This window comes from Chlamydomonas reinhardtii, chromosome 11, assembly GCF_000002595.2.
Source record: "Chlamydomonas reinhardtii strain CC-503 cw92 mt+ chromosome 11, whole genome shotgun sequence".
Lineage (NCBI taxonomy): Eukaryota > Viridiplantae > Chlorophyta > Chlorophyceae > Chlamydomonadales > Chlamydomonadaceae > Chlamydomonas > Chlamydomonas reinhardtii.
The window spans coordinates 3,602,473-3,618,718 of record NC_057014.1 but is presented as its reverse complement, the minus strand read 5'-3'; the positions used below and the strand labels follow the sequence as shown (position 1 = coordinate 3,618,718).

Genomic DNA, 16,246 nt, shown 5'->3' with positions numbered 1-16,246 from the left:
CCCCCCCCCCCCCCACACACACACACCTGCTTGTGCCGCGCGCCCGGGTCGTGTGCGAAGCCCAGGTGCGGGTTGGGGCTTGGCGGCACCCAGGCGCCGCCCACACACCCCGCCGCCGTGTCGCGGCCAGCCACCACCGGGTGCACCGCGGCGGGCGCGTGCAGCAGAGGGCCCTGAGGGGGGAGGAGCGGGGGAGGGGAGGGGTAGGGTTAGGTGGTGGGTGGGTGGGCGGGTGGCGGGGCTTAGTGGAGCCAAAACCAAAGTGTGCTGGTGGCGGGGCAAAGCAGCTGCGAGCTGAAGGGTTGAAGGGGGGCGCTTGCGGTGGTAGGTCCATGGATGTGTCTGGGGTTGTGTACCATGAAGCAGGGGCAAGATGTGTGGGGCCGCGGGGCCGCGGGTCTGTGGGGCTGTGGGACGCCGGGGCCGCGCCCATGCATCCCCCGCAGCCACCTAGCTCCCGGCACGCTTCTGGCACCCCCTCCCGCTCTTAAACTCCCTAGCACGGGCCAGGCCCCCGACACGCTCCATCCGTCCCGGCTGCCCCCAACCCCCACCCCCCAGGGTCATAAGCAGTCACCCACCTGAATGCCCGCCCGGTGGCTACGGTGCAGCACCTCCGCCATATGGGGGGTGGGCGGCCTCAGGTGGCCTGTTGCCTGATTGTCGGGCCCGGCAAGCGTCCCCCCCTGGCTGCTGGCCTCCGCTTGAGTAAAGCTCCGATGTGCTCTACGCTGTAGATGGTATACATTTGAAGCGGTGAAGAGCTACCTGCTGAAACATGGGGCCTTCAGGGAGCGGCCGGTTGGGGCCGTGACGCCGCGGTACGGTGCTGGCCCGGCCGCGGGTGGAGGCGGGCTCGCTCCCTCCAGGTGCGCTGCTGTGTCACCGACGGCCCTCAGATTCTACGAAGACAACAGATGGCATCTACGGATGCACGTATGACGGCAGCGCACGCTGCTTAGAGCCCGAAGCACAAGTGGATGTCGCGCGGGGGCCCTCCAGCGAGCGGTTTCTGGTAATGACGATTTATATAGGCGGATATAGGTATGTATTAGCAAATCGTATCAGGGTTTAGGCACTTGAAACTCGTGGGTTGCTACCCAAAATAACAGATGTGCCGCGGCTTTGGTTTGTATACGTTATAAACTTTCTTGTGCAAATGTATGAAGCACGTATGTTTGTCCGCTAAAAGTTATGGGCAAATGCAGGAGAACAAGGGCACAGTCACCTCATCATCAGGGTGTCCAACCGCCGGCCTTCTTTTACATACGGACGTTACATCCTAGACACGGCAAACCACTGAACCACACATACAACGCGGACAGGCCCTCAAGTGGATAGACTACCGAACCAGGTTTTCTCGTTCATTTGGGGTCCTTCCAAGGGTACCCGTAATCGACATCGCTACTTGGAAAGCAAGCATCTTGCTGACATCCAGCGTTTTGCCAGGGCCCCTTGGGGCTTCCTGAATCTCTGCATCTTCTCTCCAGCTGGAGCAGACTTCCAGAAGCACCTCAAGTACAACCCAGCGCTCTTGCCTGGCGTCAGCTACTCGCGCATAGATGGCGCTGGTTAGCGGGGCCGCTGGGGCGTCGCGCGAGGACGAGCTGCGGCGCCTCATGCCCCCGCCCCCGCCCCGGGCTGCCCCCGCGGTGCCGCTGTCCCGGGCGCCGGTGGTGCTCGACGAGGACACCTACACCTCGCAGCTCGAGGCCATCATTGAAAGAGACTACTTCCCGGAGCTTCCCAAAATGGCGAATCAGCTGGAGTGGCTCAAAGCCGTGAACAGCGGCGACGTGCGGGAGATGCAGCGCGCGCAGCGCAACATCGCGCGCCGGCGTGCTGCGGCCGCGGCGGCGGCGGCGGCCGCCGGCACCACTCCAGGCCTCGGCGGCGGCGACACGCCCGGCATGCTACCCCCCTTCCTCACCCCCGCCGCCGGCGCGCCCGGCACGGGGGCGTGGGGAGCCGCCACGCCCGGTACAGGGGTGCTGCGCACACCCGCCATGACGCCTCTGGTTGGCGGAGACGCCGCCGCCGGAGGCGGCGGCGCCGGCGGCGCCGCAGGCGCCGCCGGAGGCGGCGGAGCCGCCGCTGATGCGGGCTCCGCCGCCGCGGCATCGGCTGCTGCTGCTGCTGCGGCTGCTGCGTCCAGGGGCATGAGCTTGGACGCCTTCCTGGCGCAGTACACGAGTGAAGACAACGCCTCGTTCAACGTGCTACTGGAGGAGGACAACAGGAGGAAGAGGGCCAAGGTGGGCAGGAGGGAGGAGGGAGGAGGGAGTGAGCGCGAACGGGGGCAGGGAGGAGGGAGGCGGCGGCGTAAACACACGTGACGCGTGCACTCCGAAACTGGCTTTTCGACACTCCCGTGACTGCCCGATGACCTGTCACGCACTTGTCCGCCCCCCTCGCCCCCCCCCCCGCACAGGTCCGGCATCACCTGGAGCGGCCCGACCCCAGGGACCCAGCCACACGGCAGCTGCTGCTGGAGGGACCCAAGGTGCGCCTGGTGGGGGAGGGGGCGTGTGGGGTTTGCGGGGTTGCGGGGTGGCAGGGGCGGACTGGGTGAGGGGCGGATGCGGGAAGGTGAGGATGAGAGGGAGGGTATGTGGGCGAGTGTGCATGGGGTGGGACACGGAGGATGAGCATGTCGCGGTTCGAGGGGAGTGCGGGGGCTGGCAGCCGTGAAAGAGGCCGGCCGGGGTGCGTGCCTGCGCCCCGGCCCCTGGCAGTTGCGGGCACATGGCAGTTGTGTCATGGACAGGCCTGGGGTCTCACGCTTGAACCCTACACACTACCCGACCGCCCCGCCCCACCCGCTTTACCTCTGCCTGCTCCTGCCACTGCCACTGCTCCTGCCACTGCCTGCTACTGCTACTGCTCCTGCCTGCTACTGCCACTGCCACTGCCTGCTACTGCCACTGCTACTGCCACTGCTACTGCCACTGCTACTGCAGGAGCGCCCCTCTGACGGCTACGGCACCAGCGGCCAGGCGCCCATGACGCTGCTGCCCGCGCCCGAGCCGCCCGTCAACACCCTGTTCTACGACTCCAGCCAGAGGGCCAACGTGCCCTTCAGCGCCAAGGTGGGGGGAGGAGGCGGGTAGAGGAGGGGAGGGGGGAGGAGGCGGGGAGGGGGGGTAGAGGAAGGGGGAGGAGGCGGGGAGGGGGGGAGGGGGGATTAGCCATGCATGGAGAGCAGGCGAGGAAGGAGACAGGAGGATGGAGGGAGGGAGAAGAGGGCGGTAGGACTCGGGGTCATGCAAGGTGGGGTTGGGGTTGGGTTGGAATGAGGCGATGGGGTGCCGCACCCGACATACCCGCGCTCACCCCTGCCTGTCCCCTCTCATCCACAGGAGCTGGCGGATCGCGCCATGGGTCCGCCCAAGTCCATCAACAAGTCAGCCACCCGCATCAAGACACAGACCTCGGAAGAGGTGGCGGCGGCCGCAGCCGCCCTCACGCCCGCAGCCGCCGCCGCGCAGGCAGCGGCGGCCGCTGCTGCCCTGGCGGCGCTCGGGCCCGACGCGCCGGAGGGCGCCGCGGCGGTGGCCGCGGCCGCCGCCGCAGCGGCGGCAGCCGCCGCCGCCGGCTTGCCGGTGGGCGCGCCGGCACCTGCTGCCATGGGCGGTGGCACTGTGGGCTATGTGTCTATGTCGACGCCGGCTCTGGAGGATGTGATGGGCACGCCGCTGATGACGTGGGGTGACATTGAGAGCACGCCGCTGCGCCTGGGGGCGGACGACATGCCGGTGGGGCTGGACCCGGACTATGTGGGGCCCAGCTTCAAAGTGCAGGTGAGGTGGCAGCGGGGGTGGAGGTGGGGTGGCAGCAGGGGTCGTTCCAGGGGGTGGAGGTGGGGGCAGGGGCCGTTCCATCATTCCCCAATTAAAAAGTGGGGGCAAGGGGGGGGGGGGTGGTAGGGGCATGCCCGTGAGGACGGGGGCAGCCGTCCATGGCAGAGGGAATGATGGAAGGGGGCGGTAAGGGCCACTCGACTCGGTTGCTGGGTGCCTATTGGGTCGCGGGGGCTGGAGGTGCTAGGCACTTGGACGAGGCTGCCACACTCGCCATTCCTCTGAAAGCCACCGCTCCCTCCCACCCCAACACACAGGGCATGACCGACCGCGAGACCGCCGCGCACAAACTGGCGGTGGCGCGCTCCGGCAGCACCCCCGCCGCCCGCGCCGCCACCGCCGCCGCCCGCGGGCGCACCACGCCCCTGCTCTCCGCCCTTCGGAAGGCCACCGGGGGCGCCGGCGGCGGCTCCACCCCTGTGGTCCCTCTCTCGCCGGCCGCCCGACAGCTGGCGGCCGCCATCAAGGCGGGCGGCGGCGCCACGCCCACCGCGGGCATGGGGGCGGCGGGCGCCCGCGGGCTGGCGGCGGGCAGCTTCGTCAAGGGCGGCTACGGCGGCGGCGGCGGCTTCAGGGCGGGCGGCGGCACCGGCGGGCACGGACACAAGGTGGACGACCACACGCTGTGGCGGCAGAGCAAGCGGCTGCTCGGGGGCGTCGGCGGCGGCGCGGCGAGGGGGGAGGCGGCGGCGGCGGTTGCCAAGGGGGCGGCGCTGGGGAGTGGCGAGCTGGACAAGCAGCTGCGGGCTAGCTACCGGAGTGGCGCGGCAGTGGCGGCGGGGCTGGGCGGCGGCGCGACGCCCACGCCAACACGGCTGGCGACGGGGGGCGGCGGCACGGGGCAGCGTGTGGGTGGGGGCGGGGCGATGGGGGGGCGCACGCCGGTGGTTTCCGTGTCGGTGGCGGTGGGTGTGGGCGGGAAGCGGTCGGCTTCCGGGGCGGGGGCTGCGGGGCCGGCGGGTGGCGCGGGCGCGGGCAAGGTTACTGGCAGCAGCGTCACCGATGACCTTCTGAAGCTATAGGTGTGTTGTAGCAGTGTTTCGATTGGTGTTGGATGCGGGTAACTGAGTGATTTCATGCGTTGATTAAATGTCATAGGGTGTTGACTGTTTGGTAATTGTGTTGGATACCGTACCCAGTAACCCATTGCCTTGAGAGGTGCTGCGCGCGGGATTTGCATGAGTCTAGTTTGCCGTGCCTGCGCACACAGAGTTCGTAAGCGAGCTAGCGAGGTGCCTTTTGGTGTGTGTGCGGCATGTGCACCAATCCCAATCCATGGCAACCGCTCATTGCAGCTTACGTCGCAGTTGGCTATTGCTTGATTATTTCTTCCCACTCGCTCAAGATATTGACGGGCTTTGGCAGTACAGCTTTGATAGTACTGCTCCGTGCCTGAGGCAAACATGGGAGTGACACATTGCCAGCAGGTTCGTGAAGTCCTAGAAGGAACAGAAGCGTATTCAGACACAAATGCATACATAGCGCTGCAGCGTAGCATTCATGACGGGATGGTTTGCGGCTGCGACTGAGAGGAAGGTTAGTCGGCGACCGCATGCTCATCTGGCGCTCCTATGAAGCAAAGCTGCCCATAAACGTAACGACCTTACGGCGCGACCAATTTAGATATATTATTGCATGAACTGTTTTGCTTTTTGAATAATCCTTTTGAGACTAGTTTTGGCGGTCCATGAGCTTCCTGGCTCGTTTGGACCAATCTACGAGCATGAACTTGTAACATCAATCAATCATGCCCATAAAACATGCTTATGCCTTCATAAGCTTGCTTCGACCTTTCCACGAAAACACGCACACTTGGAAAAGCAAGTGCTTTGCACTCGAAGACGCAGGCCTCTTGCTTTGCTGCCGACAAGCTACAGTCTTTTTGCTTGACAGAGTCTTGTGAAGACAAGGATAGTTCAGCTGTACTCAATCTTATAGAGAGGCCGTTTGGGAGGGAGACATTTTGCATCGCACCAGCAGTCCGCTGCCGCAGGACATAGCAGCTGTGCATCCCAGCACTTAAAGAGTAAGCTTGGATTGCAATGCTACAGCTTCTGCTGCCACCTGATTCCGAGCCAACATGTCTGCGACGTGTGTGCAACACCATGACACTCTATGCGCAACCTTTCCCCGTTCGCTCTCTCGCATGTGGCTGCAAACAGTGGGTTGCGGAGCCTCAACGGTAAGCTGGGCAGTCATGCAAACGAGCTCCACTCGAGAGGAGGGAGGCTCGAGAGGAGGGAGGCCGTGGGAGGACCCGATCTCCCGCTCTCACTGGCCTCGCCTCCCCTCGGTTGCAACCGCGGCGCCGTGTCCCCAGACGCTACCTCCTGCCTCCCGCAGCTGTGCTGACACTAGCATCAATTGCAGTTGTCCTGTACTGCAAAATGAAGTGTTCTCATGCGCAACCCCATACAGGAGAGCGGCCGCCAGGACGCGCCGGCCAGCCGGCCGCAGCCCAAGGAGGTCGGCGCCAGTGCACCCGCCGCCGCCCCCCCGGTAGGCGCCTGCACCAGCGTGCTGCTGCCAGCTTGCCTCCACCATGCTCCTGAACTCAAGAGACTACATACATACCTTTGTAGCCTGCTTGGTCGCTGTGGTATGCGCACCGCTTACATGGGCCGTGTCCTTGCCGCCACCGCACCCCCCACCCGCCCACACACACAGGCCGCCCCCACACAGGCCGCCGCCGCCGTGCCTGACGCGGCCGCGCAGGCCGCCGCTGAGGCCGCTGCGAAGGCGGAGGAGGAGAAGAAGCGGAAGCAGGCTGAGGAGGAGGCCGCCGCTAACAAGAAAGCCGAGGAGGAGGCGGAGGCAGCTAAGAAGAAGGCGGAGGAGGAGGCGGCAGCCGCTGCGGCCGCAGCGGCCAAGGAGTCGGAGGAGGAGGCCGCTGCAGCTAAGATGCGCGGGGAGGAGGAGGACGCGGAGGCGGCTAAGCGCCGGGAGGAGGAGGAGGCGGCTGCGGCGGAGCAGCGCAAGAAGGAGGAGGAGGAGGCAGCGGAGCGGAAGCGGCAGGAGGAGGAGGCGGCGGAGGCGCGGCGCGCGGAGGAGGCGGCGGCCGCGGAGGAGGCCCGCGTTGCCGCGGAGCGCAAGAAGGCAGAGGAGGAGGCGTATGCGGCTGAGCTGAAGCGTCAGCAGGAGGAGGAGGAGGCGCGCAAGAGGGCGGAGGAGGAGGAGCTGGCAGCGGAGCTGCGGCGGCAGGAGGAGGAGGCGGCGGAGGCGCGGCGGCGGGAGGAGGCGGCGGCGGCGGCTGAGCGCAAGCGGCTGGCGGCGGAGGCGGCGGCCAAGAAGCGGGTGGAGGACGAAGCAGTGGAGAAGGCGTGGAAGGCCGAGGTGAGGCGTTTCTCTGTGCACGTTGTGCACTACCTGACTCCGCACCTCTGTGCCTCCTTGACCGCTTGACCTTCCCTGGACGCCTGACTCCATGACCTCCCCCTCACCTGATGCCCGCTGTTCCGCCAGTGCATTCCATCACTCATTCCGGCTTTTGCATTCACGGCTATCCACCTGATCCCCTCACGGCTTCCACTGCCCCCCCCCCACCACTACCACACACACACACACTTTGCTGCATCGCATACACTGTCTTTGCGCAACGTTTTCCTTGTGCTCTTTAACACACACACACACACACACACACACACACACCACAGGACATGGCTATCCGGCTGGTGCGTGAGGCGCGCGCCCTGGACGCTCTGGCGCCCGCGGTGCGGCAGGCGCACGCGGGGCTGCCGGCCGGCTTGGCTGCGGCGCCGCTGCGGCTGCTCAAGCTGGAGGCTGTGATGAACTGGCCCTACCTCAAGGTGGGGGGTGGGAGGTGGTGGGGAGGGGGTGGGAAGGGGTGGGGAGGGGTGGGGAGGGGTGGGGAGCGGTGGGAGGGGTGGGGAGGGGTGGGGAGGTGTCGAGGTCGGGAGTTGGAATGGTTGGGAGGTGCTTGGAGGTGGCTGGGTGGTCTCGTACCCCCTCCGGATACTGCGAAACGGCACCTGGACGTTGCAGCCTGCCGCCTCTGCCCTGACCCGCCTGCCGCCTCTGCCCTGGCCCGCCTGCTCCTCCCCCCCTTCTGCATCGGGTTCGGTTTAGTTTGGGCTGGTATCTGCAACCCCCCTCCCCTTACTGCTCCTCCTGCCACCCTCCTTCTGCCACCCACCGTCCTCCCCGCTCCCCCCCCCTCCCCCCCCCTGCAGGTATACGAGGAGGTGGACGGCGACTCGGACTACCCCGAGTGCCTGGACCTGCCCTACAGCAAGGCCACCTGCGAGGTAGGCGCGTGTGTGCATTGTGCGTTTGTTGGGCGGGGGAGGAAGCGCAGTCAAAGAAGTAGGGAGAACATGTCACTACGCTATGGGGCTGCAGCAGCATTGCTTACCTGGCTGTTGCTGCTGCTGCTGCTGCTGCTGCTGCTGCTGCTGCTGCTGCTGCTGCTGCTGCTGCTGCTGCTGCTGCTGCTGCTGCTGCTGCTGCTGCTGCTGCTGCTGCTGCTGCTGCTGCTGCCACGCTGCCCCGCTGCTGCTGCCTTACGTCAACACAGGTGTGGGGCCGCACGCTGGCGGTGTCGTGGCGATGGGCGGCACCCAAGCCCGCCGAGCAGCAGACCGCATTCAGCCCCATGGCGGCGCCGCAGGTGGGTGGGGGGTGCGGGTGGGGGTGCAGGTGGATGTGGGGGTGGGGGTGCAGGTGGGGGTGCAGGTGGGGGTGCAGGTGGGGGTGCAGGTGGGGGCGCAGGTGGGGGTGCGGGTTAATGTTGGGCGTTGCTGTGTGCGTTCGCGGGATGAACAGTGTTGCTTTGTGGGGGTGGGGTTGTATGTCCATGCCCAATGGCTCCCCTGTGTCCATATCACCTGCCCGCACCTGGCGGCTCAAACCCATCACCCCCACACTTCACCCTCCACACTTCACCCTCCACACTTCACCCTCCACACTTCACACACACACACGCACACACACACGCACACTTTATACGCACCTCACACAAACGCTTCGTACACATTACCACACACACTTTACACACACAGTTCGCGGAGCTGCTGGCGCTGCTGGGCAAGGCCAAGTCGCAGGGCATGGAGTTCGTGTGGATAGACTGTGAGCGGCTGGGGGGGGGGGGGGGCTGGGGGGAGGCTGGGAGGGGGGCAGGCTGGGAAGGGGAGGGGGGAGGCTGGGAGGAGACTGGGAGGCTGGGAGGGGGGAGGCTGGGAGGGGGCAGGCTGGGAGGGGGTGGGAGCCCGCATGGGTGTAGAGGGCCGCCGGTGAGACGCGAGGGCTTGCTCAGGCGGGCGTGGGCTTGGGCGGATTGTCGGCACTGGATGGCAACTGCAGCAGCGCCGCACTTGACACGCAACAGGCATGCAAGGACTGCGCCGCCCCTTCGCGCTCACCCGCCCTGGCCCCCGCCCTGCCCCCAGCGCTGCCCCCCCCCCTTCGTTGGTTTTGGTTTAGTATTTAACAACCCCTCCACCAAGATGGTCTACCGTCTACCATTTCCTGAACCAATCACGAATGTAACCCCCCCCCGCCCTCTCCCGGCCTCGCAGGGAGCTGTGTGCCGCAGTACGACAACACCACCATCAGCGAGGTCCTGCGCTCCAAGCTCTACTTTGCGCGCGCCAAGGCCATGGTGGCAATCCCCACCTTCACGCCCATCGACGGCGCAGCCGGCGGGGCGCGCGCCAGCGCCAGCGGCGCCGCCGGCGCAGCCGGCGCAGCCGCCCCCGGCGGCGCCGCCCTCCCGCGCGAGCTACTGGCCTCCGCCAAGGCGGTGCTGGCCGCCCGCGCGGCTAAGGGCTCGGTGCGCGGCGGCATTGCGGCGCCGGTGCTGGGCGCCATCCTGGGCGGCGGCCGAGTGGCGGGTCGCGGCTACCTGGGCCGTGTGTGGACCCTGACGGAGCGCATGGCCCGTCACGGCCGGGGCGAGCAGCTGTGCAACTGGGTGTCGCTGGAGACATGGTGGGTGCGGTGCTTGAGGGGCTTGAGGGGCTTGAGGGGCGCATCGCCTCCTTTGCCGATTCAACGCCTTGCAACGGGCTGTCCTACTGGCTGTTGTGCTGGGTTTGGTTCAATACTTCCTCCACAACCACCACATTCACCACAACCACTCCCACCACCACCACCATCACCACCACCGCCGCCACCACCACCCCTGCATCTTGGTAGCCCACGTGTCTGCCTTGGCTTGCCGTTGGCGTTGCGCTTACATCCCCACCCTGCCTCCCCCCCCTCCCCTCCCTCCCTCCCCTCCCTCTCCCCCCCAGGCTGGGCATGGTGGTGGACTCGGTGCTTCATGCCGCCGAGGACGCCGCCGCCTCTCAGCTGTACCGGGGGCTGCTGGGCGAGGCGGGCTGCGAGGCGCTGACGGCGGGAGTGCTGGAGCCGCTGGCGGCGGCCCTCAGGGGCGAGGCCAACAGGCCGCCCGCGGGTGAGGCGTGGGGGGGCGAGGGAGGTGGGGGAGGTGGGGAAGGTGGGGAAGGTGGGGGAGGTGTGGGAGGTGTGGGAGATGGAGGGTGCGGTGGGGGGGCGTGGGAGGTGGGGGGCGTGGGAGCGGTGGGGGGCGAGGGAGGAAGGGGGTGGGGAGGGGGTGGAGATGGGTGGAGAAAGGTTGGTAAGGGGTTGGTAAGGGGCTGGGAGGGGGCTGAGAAGGGATGTGACACACCATCGTACATTGGAACACCCGCTCACCGCTCAACGCCCCACCCAACTGCAACAACCTGCCAACATCATCTTACTATTTCATGCGTGCAAACCCTCCAGGCGCTGAGGAGCGGCTGGCGGACGCGTTTGAGGAGGCTGTGGGTGCCTGGCACTCCACGCCCGTGCCGCAGCTGCTGGCGCCAACGCCCTCCCCGGAGTGGCTGCTGGCCTACCTGGAGGAGCCGGCGGCGGCGGTGCACGGCGCCTGGAGCCCGCCCGACCGCGTGTGGGCCGTGTACAGCTGGTGAGGGGGGTTGTAGATACCAGCCCAAACTAAACCAAAACAAACGAAAACGGGGGGTTACAATCATAATTATTAAGTAAATGAAGGGGGTGGAGGGGGCAGGGGAAGATGGTTCCACCATTACCAACATGAAGGGGGTATTGGGAAGGGGGCAAGGGGCCGAGGCTGCGGGTTAGGGGGGAGTGGCCGTTCAAGGAGAAGGGGGGACGAGGAGACTGCCACAAACGACGCACAAACACACACACACACACACACACACACACTCTCTCTCTCTCTCTCTCTCTCTCTCTGGTGCACACACAAACATGGCGCTATGTTTTCCTTGTGCTTTTTAACACGCACACACACACACACACACACACACACACACACACACACACACACACACACACACAGGTTCGGCTGGAAGGACTCGCTGGACTATGAGAGCGAGGACGACCTCATGGCGGCCCTGCAGGTGGGGGGGGTGGAGGGGGCGAGGGTCGGAGCGTGTGTGTGTATTGTGTGGGGGTTTGGGGTGGGTGGGTGTTGGTACTGGGGGTGGGATAGGGCACGCCATGCGTCTTGCGCGGGCGCCCCGCCCCTCCACTCCACCCTCCCCCTCCTCTTCCCCCTTCTCCTCCCCCTCCTCCTCCTCCTCATCAATCCTACTGACTCCCCCACCTCGCCCTCTCCCCTGGCCTCCCGAATCTCCCTCCTCAGGCACTGGCGGCGGCCGCGGGCGGCGGGCGGCGTCACGTGATGCGCACCGCCGCCAAGCTGGGCGCGGGGCTGGCCAAGATGGTGGGCGGCGGCGAGCTGGATGCGCGACTGCTGGCGGCGGCGGAGGCGGGGCTGCCGGCGGGGGTGGCGGACGCACTCAAGGCGGGAGCGTACCCGGACGTGACCGGCAAGGTGGGGAGGGTGGGAGGGCAGGGCGGGGGAGGGAAGGAAAGGGAGTGGGGGCGGAGAGGGGAGGAAAGGAAGTGGGGGCGGGGAGGGGAGGAAAGGAAAGGGAGCGGGGGCGGGCGGCGGCGGAGAGGGCATCTGTGTGTCACACCGTGCAGCTGCCACTATATGACGGAATGCGCTAGCCATGACCCCACTCCTGGTACCCCCTGGACCATCTAGCAACTTGCAACTCCACACCACACCACGCCACACTGACGCGCCCCACCCACCCATACCACACAACCACACAACCACACAACCACACAACCACACAACCACACAACCACACACACAAACACACAGGACGGCGCCACGCCGCTGTACACGTGCGCCAAGGCCGGCAGCGCGGACGCCGTGGCCGCGCTGCTGGCGGCGGGCGCCGACCCGGACGCGGCGGCGGCGGGCGGCGCCACGCCGCTGTACGAGGCGGCCAGCCGGGGGCACACCGCGGTGGTGCAGGCGCTGCTGAGGGCGGGGGCGGACCGGGAGCCCGTCAAGCAGGTGTGTGTGGGTGTTGTATGCGTGTGTGTGTGTCTTGTATGTGTGTGTGTGTGTGTGTGTGTGTTGTGTGTGGGTGTGGGTGTGGGTTGGTGGGCGGATGGGTTGGCGCAGAGGTGGATGGGTGAGGGAGGCTAGGAAGCGTGTGGGATGGGGAGGGTAGAGTGCACGTGGTTACGGTTGTGTGCAGCGACTGCAACGGTTCGCTCTTGGCACTTGCCGCTTGCTGCCCCTTTGCTCCTGGTAGCACTGTCGCAATGCTGCTGGCTCATGCGCCGTCCTTCTGTGGGTGCCATGACCTCTCGCTGTTTCTAAACACCATCATCATCAATTTGAGCCACCGCCACCGCCGCATCACAGGGCGGCATCACACCGCTGCACGCGGCGTGTGAGAAGGGCCACAAGGCGGCCGCGGCGGCGCTGCTGGCGGCGGCAGCCAACGTCAACGCCGAGACTGAGGTGGGGCCCGTGTGTGTGGGCTGTGCGTGTGGGCCGTGTGTGTGTGGGGGGGGGGGAGAGGCTGCTGTGGGCACCGGCATTGTTGCCCGCAGCCTGCGGGCAGCCGCGCCCCTGCCCCTCACTGCCGGCATCTGCCAGCTGTGCTGCATCGCACACACTGTCGTCGCGCTTTGTTTTCCTTGTGCTCGTTAACAGACACAAAGGACCCGCCTACCCCACTCACTACCCTACCCCTCCCCGCCCCTGCCCCATGCCCACGTGACACGTGCCTCCAGGCCGGCGCCACTCCGCTGTACGCGGCTGTGTCGGGCAGGCAGACGGAGCTGGTGCGCTGGCTGCTCAGCAGCGAGGCGGCGCTGGCGGCGGGGGCCAGCGTGGACCGGGAGAAGGGGGCCAAGGTGAGGGCGGGGCGGGGCGGGGAGGGGAGGGGAGGGCGGGTGCTCACTGTATACTGCCCAAGCTGGTGCGTATTGCATGGGCGCGAGCGTTGAGGTGGGTGCGGGCGGCGAGTCCCGGTTGTCCTGTGCCTACCTACATCCACTGCACGCGCTTAACCCCTTCTGCCCCCACCTCTGCACTCACAGCTATACCCCGCCCACTTTGTACCTGGCTACGACTTCACTTCGTATACTTAATGCATGTAACCCCCCACCCCGCCCCCCGCCCCCCGCCCCCCTGCACACACGTGCGCAGGGCTGGACGCCGCTGCACCTGGCCATCACGCAGGGCCTGATGGACATCGCGCAGCTGCTGCTGGCGGCCGGCGCAAGTGAGTGCGGCGGCGGGGCGGCGGCGACCAGGGAGGCAGGGGCCCGGTGGTGCCGCCTAGGGCAGTGCGGCCTGCCCCCTGGGGAATGGGGGCGGGGTCGGGGCCAGAGGTGCGGGTGGAGCTTTAAAGGATTTAGGACAGACCCCATTGCCGCTCCATCTTCCCCACCCCGCCCTGCCCCACACGCAAACCACAGACAAGGAGGCCCGTATGCCCGGCTCCGGCTCCACCCCCTTGGGCATGGCGGCGCGGGCCGGCCAGGCGGCGGCGGCTCGGGCGCTGCTGGCGGCGGGCGCGGACAAGGAGGCTGCTGACGCGGACAGGCTGACGCCGCTGGCGCTGGCGGCGCGGGCGGGTCACGTGGAGGTGGTGGCGGCGCTGCTGGAGGCGGGGGCGAACAAGGAGGCCAAGGGCAAGGTGGGGACGCGAGTCCACGCGTTTGTGTGTGTGCGTGTGTTAACATCAACAACAAAACGTGTCTGCTTGTGGGTGTGGAGGAGGGGGAGGCGCGTGCGGACAAGAGCAAGGTGGGGAGAAGGGGAGGGGAGGGAGGGCATAAGGGGAGCCACCATCGGGGGCCTGCCTTGCTTGGTGCTCTGGTGCGTTTGTCCGCGTGACCAGCCCACTGGGGTATGCACAAGTGTTCGCGGCGCCTCTCCCCACACCTCTCCCCACGCCTCTCCCCACGCCTGTCCTCCTCACCCCGGGCCCGCCTGGTGTTCACGGTGTGCACACACACACACACACACACACACACACACGCACACACACACACACACACACACACACACACACACACACACACACACACACACACACACACACACACACACGCACACACGCACACACTCACACACGCACACACACAAAGACACACACATTCACACACACACACACACACACACACGCACACGCACAGGACGAGGCCACGCCGCTGTTCCTGGCTGCGGCGGGCGACCACGCGGCGGTGGTGAAGCAGCTGGTCGCGGCGGGTGCCAACAAGGACGCCAAAAACAAGGACTACCAGACCCCGGTGTGGGCCGCCGCGTCCGCGGGTGAGCGCTTGCAGCAGCGTAGGGGGCCCTAGGCGCGTTGCCACAGCCTGCTCGACCCGCCACTGCCTCCGGCCGGCTCCCCACTGCCGGCCACTCGCGCAGCATCCTCCTCACTGCTATCCTGGCCGCCTGGCATGCCTTTCACTCTGGCATCACTCTCGCCAACGTCCAAACGCGCAGGCTACGGCGATGTGATTGCGGTGCTGGTGGAGGCGGGGGCGGACATCCACGCCTGCGACACGGTGAGACCGCCGAGCATGCGCGGGGTTCGGGGCGCGATGCGCCGGGCATGGGGGGGGGGGTTGTAGATACCCGCCCGAACTGGGAGGCTGGGTGCCGCCTGCCTGCCTGCCTGACTGACTGACTGACGGCGGCGTCACGCACTCCTGCCATGCGGGGGTCCCCGCGCCGTGCACTCCTGCCGTGTGTGGCGCCAACGGCTTGCCTTGCCTCCTTGCTTACCTTGGCCGCCCTGCTGCTCCTCAATCTGCACACACACACACACACACACACACACACACACACACACACTGCCGCATACATCTGCCCCCTCCCTCCCCCCTCCCTCCCACCCACCTCCACGCAGCACGGCTGGACCCCGCTGCACGTGGCCGCCAGCGAGGGGCGCAAGGGCATCGCGCAGACGCTGATCGCGGCCGGAGCCAAGAAGAACGCACCCGACCACGTGAGTGACCTGCGGCGTCGCTGGGTTGTGGGGTGTGTGTGTATGTGTGTGCGTGTGTGTGTGTGTGTGTGTGTGTGTGTGTGTGTGCTTCATGTGCTGGGTGAGAGGTGCTGGGTAATGCATGTTGGGTGTTAGTTTGGGGTATGGTGCGGATCTGACAACCAACGGGCACCAGGGAAGCGGCCGGGTGCCAGGCTCGTGCGGCCGCGCTGATGTGCAAGCACAGCTGCACGCCTCTCTGGCCCCCCCCGCGGGGCATCTATACCGCTTTCTAAACTCATTCCTCTGTTCCTGTCGTCCCGCTTTCCTCCCGCCCGCAGGAGTCCAAGGTGCCGCGCGACCTGGCGCAGGCCGCCGACCTCAAGGCACTGCTCATGTGAGGCGGCCCCCCATACGTGTGTGTGTGTGGGAGGGGGGGGAGGGGGCGCGCGTGGGAGTAAGGCGCGAGCGAGTTGGGGTGTACGAGGTGTGTGGGTAGACGGCCGGCGCAGCCTGTATGGGAGCGGCGGCTTTGCATCACCGAACAGGTGATCTGGCGGGCTGATGTCGGGGGTACATATGAATGGGTGGGTGGTCAGCGGGTGGTGCGTATGGGACAGCACGCCACAGTCTTCGCCGCAGGGAAGCTACCGTACGATGTATGTTTGGAGGAAAGGGCATGGGGTAAAGCAGTCTTGCGTGTGCGTGGTCTGCTGAGGTGGTGAGGGTGCGGTAGAATATCCATGAGTGGTCGATGACTCGATGTGACGCGAATGCCAGGCGTGCGATGACCCTGATGGTAGCGACGGCCCTGCGACATGGGCCCATAGGAACACAGCAGGATTCGTACATACGGCACCGTACAGGTATTACACGGAGTGTCTCAAGGTGTGCCTGCGTGCTGGTCCCCGGCCAGAGCGTGGCGTGGCGTGGCTGCAACCTTTAGATGATTTGTCAGACAATAAGCGCAATCACTGCATCCCGGCATGGTGTATTTAAATAAGTATCACCCCGCGTGTAACAGTTTTGACCAGGCACATGCCATACTGCCAATGTGCGCCATGCCTCCGGCGTACGTTG

General features: G+C 66.4%; 3 protein-coding genes across 3 annotated transcripts in view; 2 read left to right on the top strand and 1 right to left on the bottom strand.

Moving 5' to 3' along the window:
* The window catches only part of CHLRE_11g482101v5 (uncharacterized protein), an 8,242-nt gene extending 7,056 nt beyond the window's left edge, over window positions 1–1,186 (bottom strand). The window contains exons 1-2 of the mRNA XM_043067762.1: window positions 582–1,186; window positions 27–173 (exon numbers count right to left, since the gene is read on the bottom strand). Of these exons, the coding sequence (XP_042919767.1) occupies window positions 27–173; window positions 582–623 (189 nt within the window). The 5' untranslated portion in view covers window positions 624–1,186. The remainder of the gene's footprint in view (window positions 1–26; window positions 174–581) is intronic.
* A 110-nt stretch (window positions 1,187–1,296) lies between these two features.
* CHLRE_11g482050v5 (uncharacterized protein) lies at window positions 1,297–5,462 on the top strand. Its single transcript, XM_043067761.1, has 5 exons — window positions 1,297–2,255; window positions 2,432–2,503; window positions 2,961–3,089; window positions 3,360–3,800; window positions 4,118–5,462. The coding sequence occupies exons 1-5, from the start codon at window positions 1,563–1,565 to the stop codon at window positions 4,880–4,882; spliced, it is 2,100 nt and encodes a 699-aa protein (XP_042919766.1). The 5' UTR covers window positions 1,297–1,562; the 3' UTR covers window positions 4,883–5,462.
* A 54-nt stretch (window positions 5,463–5,516) lies between these two features.
* Window positions 5,517–16,199, top strand: CHLRE_11g482001v5 (uncharacterized protein). Its single transcript, XM_043067760.1, has 23 exons — window positions 5,517–5,638; window positions 5,854–5,886; window positions 6,023–6,042; window positions 6,279–6,359; window positions 6,528–7,193; window positions 7,514–7,666; window positions 8,051–8,125; window positions 8,395–8,487; window positions 8,879–8,945; window positions 9,395–9,806; window positions 10,112–10,275; window positions 10,608–10,791; window positions 11,188–11,248; window positions 11,494–11,685; window positions 12,025–12,222; window positions 12,580–12,678; window positions 12,954–13,076; window positions 13,372–13,447; window positions 13,644–13,864; window positions 14,367–14,502; window positions 14,683–14,744; window positions 15,089–15,187; window positions 15,508–16,199. The coding sequence occupies exons 1-23, from the start codon at window positions 5,608–5,610 to the stop codon at window positions 15,565–15,567; spliced, it is 3,306 nt and encodes a 1,101-aa protein (XP_042919765.1). The 5' UTR covers window positions 5,517–5,607; the 3' UTR covers window positions 15,568–16,199.
* Window positions 16,200–16,246: the final 47 nt, after the last annotated feature.

Bases quoted from the DNA above. Each gene is read 5' to 3' on its own strand.
- CHLRE_11g482001v5 (XM_043067760.1), top strand. From the start codon at position 5,608: ATGCCCATAAAACATGCTTATGCCTTCATAA. The intron at 7,194-7,513 runs GTGAGGCGTTTC...CACACACCACAG, and splicing joins AGAAGGCGTGGAAGGCCGAG to GACATGGCTATCCGGCTGGT. The intron at 12,223-12,579 runs GTGTGTGTGGGT...GCCGCATCACAG, and splicing joins ACCGGGAGCCCGTCAAGCAG to GGCGGCATCACACCGCTGCA.
- CHLRE_11g482050v5 (XM_043067761.1), top strand. From the start codon at position 1,563: ATGGCGCTGGTTAGCGGGGCCGCTGGGGCGTCGCGCGAGGACGAGCTG. The intron at 2,256-2,431 runs GTGGGCAGGAGG...CCCCCCGCACAG, and splicing joins ACAGGAGGAAGAGGGCCAAG to GTCCGGCATCACCTGGAGCG. The intron at 3,090-3,359 runs GTGGGGGGAGGA...TCTCATCCACAG, and splicing joins ACGTGCCCTTCAGCGCCAAG to GAGCTGGCGGATCGCGCCAT.